The sequence below is a fragment of the Cherax quadricarinatus genome, chromosome 35 (genome assembly GCF_038502225.1).
Source record: "Cherax quadricarinatus isolate ZL_2023a chromosome 35, ASM3850222v1, whole genome shotgun sequence".
In the NCBI taxonomy this organism is placed as follows: domain Eukaryota; kingdom Metazoa; phylum Arthropoda; class Malacostraca; order Decapoda; family Parastacidae; genus Cherax; species Cherax quadricarinatus.
In genome coordinates this window covers 19,748,541-19,766,701 of record NC_091326.1, presented here as the reverse complement: position 1 = coordinate 19,766,701, position 18,161 = coordinate 19,748,541, and the positions used below count along the sequence as shown (strand labels likewise).

At 36.7% G+C, this 18,161-nt stretch overlaps 1 protein-coding gene across 5 annotated transcripts in view; it reads left to right on the top strand.

Moving 5' to 3' along the window:
• Fcp1 (RNA polymerase II subunit A C-terminal domain phosphatase Fcp1) overlaps positions 1-18,161 on the top strand; it is a 180,904-nt gene that overhangs the window by 103,356 nt on the left and 59,387 nt on the right. For all 5 annotated transcript variants that reach the window (XM_070091419.1, XM_070091421.1, XM_070091422.1 and 2 more), the window contains one exon: positions 8,862-9,793. In XM_070091419.1, the coding sequence (XP_069947520.1) occupies positions 8,862-9,793 (932 nt within the window). The remainder of the gene's footprint in view (positions 1-8,861; positions 9,794-18,161) is intronic.

The following is an 18,161-nucleotide window of genomic DNA, read 5'->3' as shown; positions in this document are numbered from 1 at the left end:
GTAGGGCCTCACTTATATGATGGGTTAGGTTCCAGGCTACTCCCATAAAGCAGAAATCACTGTAAAGTGGAATATCCTTTTTTTTCCACTTATGAATGAATATAATTGCCAGATAACAAGTCAACACTAATATATTTCAAGTTAACAGTAGAACTAGGCATTAAAAAAAAAGTAAAATACACACTCAGTACACTCTTTAACATAGTCCTTCCTAATAGAGCTAAGTGGTATACATATGTTGATGATATTTTGTGTCTTATGCCTCAGAATGTAGATATAAACCATTTCCTTGTTAAATTAAATAGCTTAGTTCATTCTATAAATTTCACTGTTGAGTTCAAAGAAAATAACTCATTGCCTTTCCTAAATGTTTTAATTATTAACCCATTACTGTCCAAATGTAGATCTATGTTCTCTCACCCAGTGCTCCAAATATTTTGGAAAAAAAAAACAAAAAAATTTAAAATAGCTAGAAATACTTTCCACAAATCAAAAAAGGGACAACCAACCTTATTTAACAAAAAAATGTTGGTTCTCCCTTACCATGAAAACTTGGTTGATATGCCTTCTCTACTTTAGAATTTTAATATCAAAGTTGTATATAAAAATCCTGACAGTTAAAAAACTTTTGATAAAAATTTTCCCCCAAAATGCTGATGGGTGTGTCTATGAGATTCCTTCTCAAATATGTGATAAAGTTTATTATGGTCAAACTGGTAAAAGTCTTCAACTTAGGTTAAAACAACATAAATATAGCATTAAAAGTGGACAAGATTCTAATGCTCTGTCTATTCATGTGAGAGCTTTTAACCATCCAGTAGATTTTAAAAAGGCTGAGAAAGTTATTTCAAGCAAGTCCATGGTCGACAGGAATATAATAGAATCATGTTTCATAAAAAGTAGTTTTGAAAATAATATGAATATTTCTTTTGGTTTGTATAAATTGGATTCATTTACAATTAATAAAATTTGGGAGGAATTTAAGGTACTTAAGACAAATTTTTGGGTAGAACATAAGCTTTGTTTTATGGATCACTGATTACCTACCTACATCAACATAAGTCAGGTGTTGTTGTGGGGGTGGCAGTGAGGTGTATAGTCTTATCCTTATATGCCTTCCTGTTAGCCTTTTATTTTTATAGCTCCTTGATAATGTGAGAAGTCACAAAAGCACTTGGAATTTCTCTATTATTTTCAGTGGTTCTGCATATTGTAGTATCACCAGTTTACTGTGATTTTATTGCATCATTAACCCTTTCACTGTTGGTCCTGTAATATTACGGCTTTCAATCCAGTGTTGGTCCCGTAATACTATGCCAGAATTCTAGCAGTTTCAGATCTCTTGGGATAAAGCTGGTAGGCCTGCATGTGAGAGAATGTGTCTGTGTGCTTAGTGTGTGTGTGTGCAGTATAAAAAAATCTGGGAGGCCTAAGTGCATTGTGGGAGTGCCAATTCAGTAGGCCTTGTTCACCATGCTTTGATGTAAGGAATACCTCACTCCCAGGTGAATTGGGACTCTTTTTCTTCCCAAGTTATAGTTCTAACATAGATGGAAGTGTCAGTGAAGATGAATTTCATGGTTTTGAGGAGTTAGTGACCAAAAGCAATGCCCAGGATACCAGAAATAGTGCTGGAAACCCAGATGACCCTCAACCTTCCACCTCTGGTGCTGGACCATCTCATTCATGTTCAGTTGTACCACGGCAAAAGAGGAAACTCATATTTTCCCATGTCCATGACTCAGATTGAGCATTAGTGACAATGAAGAGGAATATTCTCCAGTGAAGCATCAAATTATATGAGACTACATGTGTTCTAGTAGTGTGCCATGTGCCATTCCTAGGGGAAGGAGTACATCTCAAGAGTACAGTAGACTATCATTTAACACGAGTTTATTTGGCATGATTCAGGTATAGCAAGATTGAAGAATTGCGGCACAATTTTATACAACATTTCGTAAAATTAATTTAACACGGTTCAGTTTGCGGGAGGGGAAAAATTCCCTTTTCCTCAAGCGACCGCTTTGTTGTTGTGGATTAGCGGGGTAGACCTCCCACCATCCTCTGAGAACCCCCCTTCCCTCCCCCGGCACTTGACTATCCCAGCATTCGTACTTCATGTGTGTCCAGATTCTCTTCTCTGCTACAAGCTAGCTGTGTTTGTGAATTGTGTTATGATCTTTTAATTACCATATCTTGTATCAGCTAAGCAGTCATGACACTCAGTAGGCATACCAGTGTTGTTGAAAGTGGCAAGAAAAGGTATAAGCATTTAAGTCTTAGAATTAATGAATTATTATTATAATCAAGGGGGAAGCGCTAAACCCGGAGGATTATACAGCGCCTGGGAGGGGGATGTGGAAGGTATTCAGGCTTAATTCGGGGAAGTGGAGCACAGATCCAATTCCCTAAATCAAGAGCCCCTCACTAACATCAAGGAACCTTCCTTGAGGGGAGAATTAATGAAGAAAACTGTGATATTAGACGAGATATCACAGAATTAATGAAGAAAACTGTGATATTAGACGAGATAATCTGTGGCCGTAATGAAGTTCGCTTTTTTTTTTTTTTTTAACAAGTCGGCAGTCTCCCACCGAGGCAGGGTGACCCAAAAAAGAAAGAAAATCCCCAAAAAGAAAATGCTTTCATCATCATTCAACACTTTCACCACACTCACACATAATCACTGTTTTTGCAGAGGTGCTCAGGATACAACAGTTTAGAAGCATGTATGTATAAAGATACACAACATATCCCTCCAAACTGCCAATATCCCAAACCCCTTTATGCACATAAAATGAGGTAAACATGAGTTTGTGTGATTGACTGACTGAATGACTTGACTAACTGAATGACTTGACTTACTGACTTGACTGAATGACTTACTGGCTTGACTGACTGACTTACTGACTGATTGACTTAGACATTTTAACTGAAGAGGACCCTGAAACGGTGTCTGTAGAGCATCTGATGCCTTACTGTCAATTGTATTATACAGTTGACAGTAAGGCAGTAAGGGTAAAATAGAACAGAAATCCATTACAGCATTTATGCACACTACAGTACAGTGGACCCCCGGTTCATGATTTTAATCCATTCCTGAGAGCTCATCGTAAACCAAAATTATCGGAAAGTGAATCAATTTTCCCCGTAAGAAATAATGGAAATCAAATTAATCCGTGCAAGACACCCAAAAGTATGAAAAAAAAAACTTTTACCACATGAAATATTAAGTTTAATGCAATAGAATAATTACAATAACAACAATAACAATAGAATAATTGACACTTACCTTTAATGAAGATCTGGTGATGATTGATGGGATGGGAGGAGGGGAGAGTGTTGAACCTATTGTTTAGAAGGGGAATCCCTCTCCATTAGGACTTGAGATAGCAAGTCCTAATGAGTAATGTAGGTCCTGCTTGGCAATTTCTTCCAAAACAGGCCTGTTTTGTCACAATTAAACACTTGTTCAAGTGTCAATCCTTCAGCCTCTATATACTGCTTGAATTCATGCAGACAATTTCTTTACCAAATCATCATGCAACTGCCTAGCCTTTTCACAAATGATCGCTTGAGAGATGCTATCTCCTGCTATCTGTTTTTCATTTATCCACACCAATAACAATCTCTCAACATTTTCTAACACTTGAGGTCGCTGTTTCGTAATCACAGTTGCACCTTTTGCAAGAACAGCTTCCTTGATTGCCGTTTTCCTGCTCACTATAGTAGAGATGGTTGATTGGGGTTTACTATACAACCTGGCCAGCTCCGACACACGCACTCCACTTTCGTACTTTGCAATTATCTCTTTCTTCATTTCAATAGTCATTAGCACCCTTTGTCTCGAAGGGTTGGCACTAGAAGCTTTCTTGGGGCCCATGGTGACTTATTTTGCAGAAACAAGCACCAAAAACAGTGATAATATGGATAATATGGAATGTACCGCATACTGGCTGGCTTGTAAACACTGGCACACACGGTTCAGTTCAGGCCACATGTGGAGATGTCTTGTATGAATCGTATCGCATACCGGGTTTTTTAACGGGAACCGAGGCAAATTTTCTGCGATATAATGCATCGGTTACCAGATTTATCGGATACCAATAGCATCGCGAACTGGGGGTCCACTGTACAACCATCGACTTCAGTGCCAGAACCTCTACCATCCACCTCATCCCAGTAGGGCCACAGCATAACTCTCCACTCTCCACAGTCATCGACAAACACCAGCACCCACAATTTAAGGTAAGAAATAATATTTTTGTTGCATTTGTAATCTTAAGCAGTAAAAACAACATAATACATCATGACAGTGAACTACAATTACATATTTACTTTTGTTTGGCTTTTTTGAGGCTCCCAGGAATGTATCCCTTTTTTCCCATATGTTCTTCAGTTCATCTAGCACAGTTTTACCTAACAGCATTTTCAGGAATGTAACTACCATGTTAATGATGGTCTACCGTACATCCCGTGACCCTACACCAGGAACAGATAGTGAAAAGGGAAGACAGCGTGGGTTGTGGGGAGGTCAATGTGGTTGGTGGGGAAGGCAGTGTGGGTGGTGAAGAAGACAGTGTGGGTGGTGGGGAAGACTGTATGGGTAATGTTACAATTGGGATAGATAATATACATGCGGCAGCAGGTGGTTGTGCCATGCGTCATGTGGCACCAGCGGCACCCCAGACTGATAGCCATGCCACTGACTCAACACATCCACAACAGAGACCACCTTCAACCACTCACACACCACAACAACCTGCACAACCATAACATCCTGCACAACCACAACAACCTCCACAACCACCTGTCAATATCCAGTAACCCACCAGCAGAACACATCTGGGATTGGCAGCGGGTGCCAATTTTGTTCCCAATTTCCATCACTTTGATGAAACTAAAAGTGAAATATGGCTATCTTGTATACTTGAGAACAATGCCACTGAACTACAGTGTTCTTAGTTACTCTTTGATAAACCCCAGATGGAAATTATTGTCAGGGGAAAGTAACACATACTTCCCCAATGGAAATAAAAGGACCCCAATGGAAATAAGTCACTTTGTCTGACTTTTTTTGGGGTTATCCTAGGTTCTCTACACATATGCTGCTATGTATGATAATCTGTGTAACTGTATTTGTATATACCTGAATAAAATTACTTATTACACCATGGCAAACAGTTGTTTCACCAGGATCATGCCTACACCAGTGGAAAGAGACAACTGTGGCTATAAAGTTGTTTGTACTTTGTGATTGCTACAGTGGTCTTGTATTGGATATAATTGTGTACACTGGAAGTAATACATTGAAAGATACCAGGAAGTTATTGGGTATCTCTGTGCACATACAACAAAATGCCCACAGAGACACTCATTTTATGTGTGAGGAGTGTAAAACAGTACTGTGCATAACACCATGTTTTATGTGTGAGGAGTGTAAAATAGTAGTGTAACAAGTTTTGTAAACAATGTACACCCTCTTCTCACTTAGCGACATACTCATTTACCAATGCCTCGGACTTACGACGGGCTCTCTAACCAGAGCTGATTTCCTCTGTTCTGTTTATTTCAATATACAGTACTGTATAAACATTTAAAAATATACCAGAAATGTTATAAATGGTGCAAAGGTGACATTAAAACAATATCAAAGATGGTTGACACAAACCCACTACCATTATAGTATGCTCCTCACTTAACAACAAATTTGTTTAACAACATGGTCTTAGGAACGGAACTCCATCGTAAAGTGAGGAGAGGCCATAATAATAATAATATTTGTGTGGTTATTGTGTTGCATACAACAAATGGATATATGTACATTATGCATTATATTGGTCTCACAGGCCACAAAAGTTACTTGAAAAAATATTAGAAAAAATAAAAAATAAAATAAAAGTTAAAATAACATTACCCAGTGAGTGGCAGTCGCCAGTGTTGCTATCAGCGGTTCACTTTGTCAACTTCATGCCTCTATATCTTGGTAACTACTGATAGCAAAATTTTTTTTTCTTTTTTGCTCAGAAAATTATTCTTAAGATTTTGGCAAGATATTTTTTTTTCTCGACACTGAGAGCAAGTTTGTGAGCAGGGGTCTTGACAGTGAAAGGGTTAATTAAAGTACAGTGGACTCTCCGTTTTCATCAATCTCCGTTATTACTGATTTCGGTTTTGGCCGACTTTTTTCGTTGATTTTTTGGTTCTGTTTTCGTCGATTACCTCCTTTTTTGTCGATCATATGGAACCTGTCCATTGCCCAGCATGCAGACAAAGCCGCCTCCCACACCATTCTCAGCCAGTGTAGCATTGTTTCTTGGTAAGTGAACATATCCTGCCAGGTCATATGAAACATTTCATAATAATCCATTGTTTTTGCCACTTGTTTATTGTGTGTGACTGCTAAGTAAGCCACCATGGGCCCAAAGAAAGCTTCTAGTGTCAGCCCTTTAGTAATGAATGCAAGAAACATGATATAATTCAAGAAAAGTTTGTAGAAAAATACGAAAGTTGTGGTGGTAGTGATGGTGGTAGAGGGTGGCAGTGGTTGTGATGGTGGTAGAGGGTGGTAGTGATGGTGGTAGAGGGTGGTAGTGATGGTGATATAAGGTGGTAGTGGTTGTAGTGGTGGTAGAGGGTGCCTTCTTCAGTGATTCAGCGATTCTACTAACTCCTCCAATGTTGTTGGAGTTATATAGGGCTACAGAAAACACCGCTGCCTCAGCTGCAGCCTTCATCAATGTTATGTACGGCTTATGCTCACAGTGGCCCTTATACACCCAACAACAACAGAACACCTGTCATTACATACATAATGACTTATTCATTCTAGAGTATGTGTCATGTTTCTATGTTATTAATATTGTTTATTGTGTCATATTAGTTGAATTGTGATAGATAAATAAGCCGTAGAGTTGATATTAGTGTCATACTCTCCAACGATAAACTTGCCTCCCTCTCCCCGCTGAACGGTCTGCCATACACCAAGTCTTTTCAATAAAGGTAAGTGTGATGTTAAATGTTCATTTATACCTACATTTTATCAGTGCTTTATATTCATTTGTCATTCTTTTCTGCATGTAAATCTATATGTAAGCTAGAGAAGTGACCCCTGATAAGGACTTGGTACCTAGAGTCCTTATGGAAGGGGATTCCCCTTCCAAACAATAACCTTTCTTCCCTCTTCCCTTCTCCCTGACTTCCATCCATTAGCAACAGCCTTCAATAAAGGTAAGTGTCTTGTGTAATGTTCATTCTTTTGTGCATGTAAATCTACCTTTAAGGTAAAAAAAAAACAATTTTTTTTTTTTGTTGATACTTCTGGGTGTCTGGAACAGATTAATTCCATTTACATTATTTCTTATGGGGAAAATGGTTTCAGTTTTAGCTGATGGATTAAACACGCAAACCGAAGGTCCACTGTATTTGTAGTCGTAATGTAGAGTGAGAGTGTCTTTGGGAAAGAAATGACCATCCCTTTGCCTAAGGAAATTTAGTCATCTTGTGGAATTGGTAAAAGGAGTAACTTCTAATTGTGCACACTTATGACATTGTCATGTTACTGGATGTAACTATTTTCTTATAATTTTAAATTTCAGAGCATTTTTTAATTTGTTGTAGAGTATAGACCTAAAATGCAAATCTAGAGGCACTAATTAGTAACTAAAATTGTTTTAAGCTTTTAATTTTTCTGTCTGGATATGCAAGAGATTTGTCTCACGTGGTGCATTGAGGCTACGTATTGCTGTGGACATGTAAACATCAAAAATCCACGTAAATGCTAACATTTCTGTCTTGGAAAATGTTTTGCTGTGTAAGGTATATACTGAATCATACTTAATGGAGATGAATGGTTTTTGGGACCTGACAAGCTGTTGGAGTGTGAGCAGGGTAATATTTTGTGAAGGGATTCAGGGAAACCAGTTAGTTGGACTTGAGTCCTGGAAATGGGAAGTACAATGCCTACACTTTAAAGGAGGGGTTTGGGATATTGGCAGTTTGGAGGGACATCTAATCTGTTGTATATGAACACCTCAGCAAAGACAGTGATTATGTATGAGTGATGGTGAAAGTGTTGAATGAGGTTTTTTCTTTCTTTTTGGGTCATCCTGTCTCGGTGGGAAGCAGCTGAAGTGTTAAAAAAAAAAATTGTGATCTTCGGCTTTTGGCTTAAAAATTATTTGATCATTAACCCTTAAATGGTCCAAACGTATATATACGTTTTTTCAACATCTGAAAGTATGTAAAAAATGTGGATCTTTTTTTTTTTTTTGTTTTACATGTGAAAACGTGTAAAAAACTTTTATCTACATTTTTTTTTGTTATATTTTTTTTTTTTGTTTTACATGTGAAAATGTGTGAATCCTGTCTCGGTGGGAAGCAGCTGAAGTGTTAAAAAAAAAATTGTGATCTTCGGCTTTTGGCTTAAAAATTATTTGATCATTAACCCTTAAATGGTCCAAACGTATATATACGTTTTTTCAACATCTGAAAGTATGTAAAAAATGTGGATCTTTTTTTTTTTTTTTGTTTTACATGTGAAAATGTGTGAAAAACTTTTATCTACATTTTTTTTGTTATATTTGAAAAAATGTAAAAAAAAAGTAGATCTACTTTTGTAGCACTACGAATTTGAACGTCGATCTGTTTGGACCGTTTAAGGGTTAAAATGATCTCTCCTAAAGAAAATTCTTGGGAGGACATTGCCTTGTATCATACCCTTTAGTACCATTGCCAGACTAGTTTTCGGGTGTTTATTTCCTTATTAATTTACATCCTTGATTGTTGTAATCCTTCATACATGTGCACAGAAACTCTCTCTTAAATTTTAAGACTATATTTAATTAGTGCTTTCTTCACAGGATTTACTACTGCAGATGATCAGGATGACGATGGTGATGAAGACAAAAAAGATTACAGTTCTGATTCTGATAATGATAAGGATTCTAAAGAAATGTCACATAAAGTTATAGAAGACAGCCGTGTAAATTCAGATCAGACGAGAACTGAAACAGTTATTAATGATGATATGAAAGAGATAGATGGAAAGAATGAAAAAGTTAATAAAGTGTTTGATAGCAAATGCACTAAAGAAGAAAATAGTTCAGAAAGAATTTTATTAACAGATTCATTGCCAAACAGAAACGCAAGTGAAGATAAGGTTGAAGATAAAAATACTAAAGCAGACCTCAGTGAGATGAAGCCAAATAGTGAAAAGAAAAATATTGATAATGAAATGAAAGTGAAAAATATTGATAAATTAGACATGAAAATGATTGAAATGGATACCCTGACAAACAATGATTCCATCAGAAAAGAGGAGGAAGTAGATGGCAGTATAGCAGCATCTGGTAAAATTGTGACTTGTACTAAAAGAAATGGCAATAATGTACTTGATGTTGTAGACAATGATGACTACTTGTTGTACCTGGAAGATATCTTAAAGAAAATACACAAAAGATTTTTTGAAGAGTATGATGCACCTCAAGAACAAGCTATTGTAGATCATCCGCTACCTGACTTGAAAGCAATTGTTCCTGCAGTTCGCAAGGAAGTTTTAAAAGGTGTGAACATAGTTTTTTCAGGAGTAGTGCCACAACAAATGAAGTTACAATACTCCAAAGCTTATATTATTGCTACAAGTTTTGGTGCATCAGTATCTGAAAGACTAATTGTAAAAGCTAAAACAGACACTGAAAATGGTGATAAAAAGAATATATATACAACACATATGGTTGCTGCAAACCTTCACACAGAGAAAGTAAATTCTGCCCGGAAGCATAAATCTATAAAGGTATGGCAAAAGATATTTTATGTGCTTTTATGTTTTAAAAATTATTAAAGCATTTAGTTAATTCATCATTTTACCTTCCAAGTAAAATTATGATAATTCTTTTAATGCCATGAAATGGAGTAATATAAAAATTTGTTTATTTCATTCATTTTTAGTAAAGTAAATCCATTTATCTTGGGTAGTAGGTTGGTAGACAGCAACCGCCCAGGGAGGTACTACCGTCCTGTCAAGTGAGTGTAAAACGAAAGTCTGTAATTGTTTTACATGATGGTAGGATTACTGGTGTCTTTTTTTCAGTCTCATAAACATGCCTCGGTGGGAAATGACCGATGTGTTAAAAAAAAAAAAAGCATGGAGGATTTCAGGTATGTCTTGCTACTTCACTTAGGTCACACTACACATGCATGTACAAGAAGATATATACACACCTCTCTGGGTTTTCTTTTATTTTCTTATTAGTTCTTGTTCTTGTTTATTTCCTCTTATCTCAATGGAAAAGTGGAACAGACTTCTTCCTCCATAAACCATGTGTGTCGTAAGAAGAGAATAAAATGCTGGGAGCAAGGGGCTAGTAACCCCTACTGTATACATTACTAAAGTTAAAAAGTGAAGCTTTTTGTTTTTCTTTTTGGCTCACCCCGCCTCAGTGGGATACGGTCAGTTTGTTGAAAGAAGAAGGAGAAGAAGAAATGCATTTATGAACATCCACACCTTAGATACATTTTTTTTTTTTTTCAACAAGTCGGCCGTCTCCCACCGAGGCAGGGTGACCCAAAAAAGAAAATCCCCAAAAAGAAAATACTTTCATCATCATTCAACACTTTCACCACACTCAAACATTATCACTGTTTTGCAGAGGTGCTCAGAATACAACAGTTTAGAAGCATACACATATGAAGATACACAACATATCCCTCCAAACTGCCAATATCCCAGACCCCTCCTTTAAAGTGCAGGCATTGTACTTCCCATTTCCAGGACTCAAGTCCCACTATATGAAAATAACTGGTTTCCCTGAATCCCTTCACTAAATATTACCCTGCTCACACTCCAACAGATCATCAGGTCCCAAGTACCATTCGTCTCCATTCACTCCTATCTAACATGCTCACGCACGCTTGCTGGAAGTCCAAGCCCCTTGCCCACAAAACCTCCTTTACCCCCTCTCTCCAACCCTTTCGAGGACGACCCCTACCCCGCCTTCCTTCCCCTATAGATTTATATGCTTTCCATGTCATTCTACTTTGATCCATTCTCTCTAAATGACCAAACCACCTCAACAACCCCTCTTCTGCCCTCTGACTAATACTTTTATTAACTCCACACCTTTTCCTAATTTCCACACTCCGAATTTTCTGCATACTATTTACACCACACATTGCCCTTAAACAGGACATCTCCACTGCCTCCAACCGTCTCCTCGCTGCTGCATTTACCACCCAAGCTTCACACCCATATAAGAGTGTTGTTACTACTATACTTTCATACATTCCCTTCTTTGCCTCCATATATAACGTTTTTTGACTCCACATATACCTCAACGCACCACTCACCTTTTTTCCCTCATCAATTCTATGATTAACCTTATCCTTCATAAATCCATCCGCCGACACGTCAACTCCCAAGTATCTGAAAACATTCACTTCTTCCATACTCCTCCTCCCCAATTTGATATCCAATTTTTCTTTATCTAAATCATTTGATACCCTCATCACCTTACTCTTTTCTATGTTCACTTTCAACTTTCTACCTTTACACACATTCTCAAACTCATCCACTAACCTTTGCAATTTTTCTTTAGAATCTCCCATAAGCACAGTATCATCAGCAAAAAGTAACTGTGTCAATTCCCATTTTGAATTTGATTCCCCAAAATTTAATCCCACCCCTCTCCCGAACACCCTAGCATTTACTTCCTTTACAACTCCATCTATAAATATATTAAACAACCATGGTGACATTACACATCCCTGTCTAAGACCTACTTTTACCGGGAAGTAGTCTCCCTCTCTTCTACACACCCTAACCTGAGCCTCACTATCCTCATAAAAACTCTTTACAGCATTTAATAACTTACCACCTATTCCATATACTTGCAACATCTGCCACATTGCTCCTCTATCCACTCTATCATATGCCTTTTCTAAATCCATAAATGCAATAAAAACTTCCCTACCTTTATCTAAATACTGTTCACATATATGCTTCAATGTAAACACTTGATCTACACATCCCCTACCCACTCTAAAACCTCCTTGCTCATCCGCAATCCTACATTCTGTCTTACCTCTAATTCTTTCAATTATAACCCTACCGTACACTTTTCCTGGTATACTCAGTAAACTTATTCCTCTATAATTTTTACAGTCTCTTTTGTCCCCTTTCCCTTTATATAAAGGGACTATACATGCTCTCCGCCAATCCCTAGGTACCTTCCCCTCTTTCATACATTTATTAAACAAAAGTACCAACCACTCCAACACTATATCCCCCCCCTGCTTTTAACATTTCTGTCATGATCCCATCAGTTCCAGCTGCTTTAACCCCTTTCATTCTACGTAATGCCTCACGTACCTCCCCCACACTTACATTCTGCTCTTCTTCACTCCTAAAAGATGGTGTACCTCCCTGACCAGTGCATGAAATTACTGCCTCTCTTTCTTCCTTAACCTTTAAAAGTTCCTCAAAATATTCTCGCCATCTACCTAATACCTCCATCTCCCCATCTACTAACTCCCCTACTCTGTTCTTAACTGACAAATCCATACTTTCCCTAGGCTTTCTTAACTTGTTTAACTCACTCCAAAAATTTTTCTTATTTTCATTAAAATTTCTTGACAGTGCCTCTCCCACTCTGTCATCTGCTCTCCTTTTGCACTCTCTCACCACTCTCTTTACCTTTCTTTTACTCTCCATATACTCTGCTCTTCTTATAACACTTCTGCTTTGTAAAAACTTCTCATAAGCTACCTTTTTCTCTTTTATCACACCCTTTACTTCATCATTCCACCAATCACTCCTCTTTCCTCCTGCCCCCACCCTCCTATAACCACAAACTTCTGCCCCACATTCTAATACTGCATTTTTAAAACTATTTCAACCCTCTTCAACCCCCCCACTACTCATCTTTGCACTAGCCCACCTTTCTGCCAACAGTCGCTTATATCTCACCCGAACTTCCTCCTCCCTTAGTTTATACACTTTCACCTCCCTCTTACTTGTTATTGCCACCTTCCTCTTTTCCCATCTACCTCTTACTCTAACTATAGCTACATGTGCATGTAGCTACATATACATCCTGGAGCCTACCCATCAACCTTTTATCCACCAATACATAATCTAATAAACTACTTACATTACGTGCTACATCATACCTTGTATATTTATTTATCCTCTTCATAAAATATGTATTACTTATTACCAAATCTCTTTCTACACATAGCTCAATTAAAGGCTCCCCATTTACATTTACCCCTGGCACCCCAAATTTACCTACTACTCCCTCCATAACATTTTTACCCACTTTAGCATTGAAATCCCCAACCACCATTACTCTCACACTTGATTCAAAACTCCCCATGCATTCACTCAACATATCCCAAAATCTCTCTCTCTCCTCTACACTTCTCTCTTCTCCAGGTGCATACACGCTTATTATAACCCACTTTTCACATCCAATCTTTATTTTACTCCACATAATCCTTGAATTAATACATTTATAGTCCCTCTTTTCCTGCCATAGCTTATCCTTCAACATTATTGCTACTCCTTCTTTAGCTCTACCTCTATTTGAAACCCCTGATACATATTTAATTTAATACCTTGTCTGTTTGACTCCTATCATGTCTCATAGCCCCTATATCAATAAGTTTGTTTTTCTTTTTGAAAACATTTAGTGCCTCTGACATCCAGCTGTGAGGAAGGATTTGTTGCAGGTGGTCTGTTTCTTAATATCTGATTCACTTCTTTAACATTCATTTTTGTCTCTGCTTAATTATTTATGTTCAGTTTAGGAGCCTATACACATTTTATCATTTAACGTGGCATATTATTTTTTTGAGGTTTATTGTTCTAATAGGAAAATTTAAAACTGCCACTCAACAAATTCACTACTTAAAATTATTAATTATCATAGTGCATTGATCTTTGTAAATTTTTTAACATTAAATGTCAGAATAATTCTGTATTAGTTTGGCAGATTCCTCGGTATGAAACATTATTAACACAAAACTTTACATTAGAAACAAAAAGAAATGACTAAGTACCATTTTTTTTTTTTTTTTTTTTTTTTTTTTTTTTTTTTTTTTTTTTTTTTTTAACATGCCCACCAATTGTTATCTTGCCAACTGGATTGGGGCATTTGTTTTAAAATTCAATACAGGTTCACCATCACAAATCCGGCAATTGGTTACTATTCGGTTCCTTCAGTTATTCGGCACTAATTTTGGCTAGTAGAATTTCAAATTTTCAGGGTTACCACACCAACCTGCTGGTACTGTTTGGTGGCTACTTGCTGCATAAGTCATTCCAATTTCTTTTTCTCCATTTATTGTTATAACCTCCTTACTTTTAGCCTTAGCCATGGTTCCAATGAATAAAAGAAATGCTTTTCATTATGTAAAACACCAACACAGTACATTGTCCATTCAAGATAAGGTGGCTTTGAAGCCACTGTCGGTTGCCATGAGCTCAGTCTCATGATGCAGGAGAATATGCTTTATTATTACGCTAATATCAACACTACAGCTTATTTGCTTATCACAATTGATCTAATATGACATAAACAATATAAATAACATAAAACATGTTAAATACTCCAGAATAAATAATATTTGGCATAATACCAAGCAGTTCGACGGAGGTATGAAGAGGATATGGTATACAAATACCATTCTCCTATCCCTGTCTTGGGGGCTTACATTAGAGAAAACGGAGTATAGCACAGGGCTAACTGTGATATACACTCGTACTGCACCATAAACCTGAAAAAAAGTTATTTTCTCTATATAGATTATCATACACAGCAGCATATGTGTAGAGAACCTAGGATAACCCAAAAAAGCCAACGTGGCTTATTTCTAGCACCTGACTTGGGTTGGCCATATATGATTTTTGGTAAATATTTGATTCCCAGCCAGGGTAGAAACATTAGGAGTGTTTCTTTACAACTGTTGTCTATATTTACTCATCAGTAAATGGGTACCTGGGTGTTAGCTGACTAGTATGGGTGTTATCCTGGGACACTGACCTAATTTTCTTGAAATACTCTGCATAACAAGGGGCTTTCTATATAGTAGTATGTCACTGATGTCAGCTAGGCCTGTATACCTTGTACATGTACGTGTAGTTAATGTACGGGTGTTAATGTTGCAGTTTAAAAACTAGTGTAAAGCACCCTTCTGGCAAGACAGTGATGGAGTGAATGATGGTGAAAGTTTTTCTTTTTTGGGCCACCCTGCCTTGGTGGGAATCAGCCAGTGTGATAATAAAATAATAAAAAATATATTATTATTATGTTTTCAATTGTTTGTTGGGTTATCTTGTTGAAACTTGGGCAATGTATGATGGAAAGATACTTCTTAACGTACACCAAAAATGAAAGAAATCAGACCATAAATAGCGGAGTTCACTTCTCAGCCATTAATTGCCGCTTAGCGGTATATTTTTGTATGTTTTTATAATTATATTCTTGTTTTATCGGTCTCATTTAATAGAATGAAAGATATACATGTATTACAGAAATAGATAGAATTTTGATTGCTTTCATGGCGAAAAGTACAGGAAGGCCCCACTTATATGGCTGGTTAGGTTCCAGGCTACCGCCGTAAAGCGGAAACCACCGTAAAGTGGAACACCCTTTTTTTCCACTTACAAATGCATACAAACACTAGATAACAAGTTTACACTAACATATATTAAGTTAGCAATAGAACCAGGCATCAAAAAACAATAAAAAAGTACAATACACACATAGTGCACTCATTACTTACCTTAAAATATTTATAGTCTTAATCTAGGGTGAGACAAGTAGTATTTATTGTAAGAAATCAAGTGTGGTATGTATGGTAGTCAGCCAGGCTACCATACCAGGCCACCCCACCCACACATAAAATTCTATGATATTTAAGCATCCCAGAGCGATAAAATGTATATACAGTTCACTCATTACTTACCTTAAAATATAGGGTGAGATGAGTAGTATTTATTGTAAAAAATCAAGTGTGGTATGTATGGTAGTCAGCCGGGCTACCATACCAGGCCAACCCACCCACACATATATTCCATGATATTTAAGCATCCCAGAGCGATAAAATGTATATACAGTTCACTCATTACTTACCTTAAAATATTTGTAGTCTTAATGTAGGGTCATGAGTAAGTAAATGAGATAAAACGAATAAATGAGAGAGAGAAAGAATGAGTGCATGAGAGAGGACAGGTGCAGAGTTATGTAAACAAACCAGGCGAAGGTAAGTTTTGTAAACAAACAAAGTGTACACGTCTGGTTTGTGTACAAGTTACATTGTGTACAGGTTGTCTCTACATTGATACGGTAGAATAAATAAAGAAGAACACTCCCATTCTCATGTAACATCATTTTGAGAAGAAATGATGCTCTGAGTGAAGGCAATGGAAATAAGTCACTCTGACTTTTTTGAGTTATCCTAGGTTCTCTACACATATGTTGTTATGTATGATAATCTATGTAACTGTATTTGTGTATACCTGAATAAACTTACATACATACGAAAGGAATAATTTTCTACAGTTACCCCCAGTAACACATTTTCTCTTATGTTAGATTAGAGAAAATGTTATTCTTGGCATCACTTGTACAAGTTATCTGGCTACGACATCTCATATTTATGTTTATTTATTCTATTGTAGGGTGTATTTATCATCTTTTTATGTTATGTATCGTGTTTATTATATAATTTTGAAAAAATATAATGGATGGATTAATGAAAATGTGTATATTAACGAAATATACAACATTTAATAAGACTCGGTGATTATTATTATTATTATTAGCATTTCTAATATGGCGTCACTTGTGCAGGTCGTCTGCTACCACATCTCATATTTATGTTTATTTATTCTATTGTGGGGTGTATTTATCATCTTTTTATGTTATGTATTGTGTTTATTATATAATTTTGAACAAATATCATAGATGGATTAATGAAAATGTGTATTTAACGTAATATACGACATTTAAATGAGACGATGATTATTATTATCATTACTAATATGACGTCTGGAGACATAAGACACTCTTACTAATTTTAATGTGTACCTGCATGCCAGCACAGTATGTAAGTTTATTTAAGTACAGGTATACATAAGTATAATTATCAGAGTATATATAAAATATGAAATAACTTTTAAAAACATTTGAAATTTTGGAGTTTCCAGACAAAATGGAGAGGCTTAGTGCTTACTGAGCTCACGAAGAATGTAAACAAACAAGGTGGGGTGCGGTGACCGTATTAGAAAGTCAGGTGGGGGGAGCCGTATAGCAAGGTTTGGTCATAATTTGAAATGACCGTATTAGCGGAACGCCGTAAAGTGAAACGCCGTAAAGCGGGGCCTTCCTGTACCTTGAAATTGCGCTCACAGTAGTGAAAATGTTCTATTCTTTAGCGTAGCTCAAGAGTAAACAAATGACGTCACCGTCCAATACCTGTCCGCCTGCCAGCCCAAATTCCAATACGGAGTCAAGAATGGGTTGACATAATTTATACAATTATTACAATAATGCAGCAGTCTGCATAACAGTAAATCTTCTATTTTTTTTTTTGTGAATAAAAATTCCAAATGGTAAGCAAGAGTAAGCCATGACAAATGAACAGAGAAAATGTTATTTTAGTGCCAGGAATGTCTGCATTGTTTATTCTGGACCCTATTTTGAAATTGGCATCTGTTGAAATTTGTGTGAAATTGGCCAAATTGCCAATTTCTGACCACTTTATTGGGTAGTTGAAATAAGTGAATGGGCGGTTTCTTGTACTCAGTCGACAGACTAGAAGTAAGTAAATAAGTAAGTTTATTCAGGTATACACAAATACAGTTACATAGATTATCATACATAGCAGCATATGTATAGACAAAGTGACTTATTTCCAGTACCTGGCTTGGGCTTGTCATATATGATTTTTGATAAATATTTTTTTTTCTCGGTTGTTTGTTGGCCCCTCATTGAAACTTGGGCAATGCACAATGGAAAGATACTTGTTAACGTACAACACAAAAATAAAAAAGACGGATGATAAATAAGGGAGTTCACTTCTCAGCCATTAGCCGCCTCTTTGTGGTATATTTTCGTATGGTTTTTATGGTTGTATTCTTGATTTTTTGGTCTCATTTG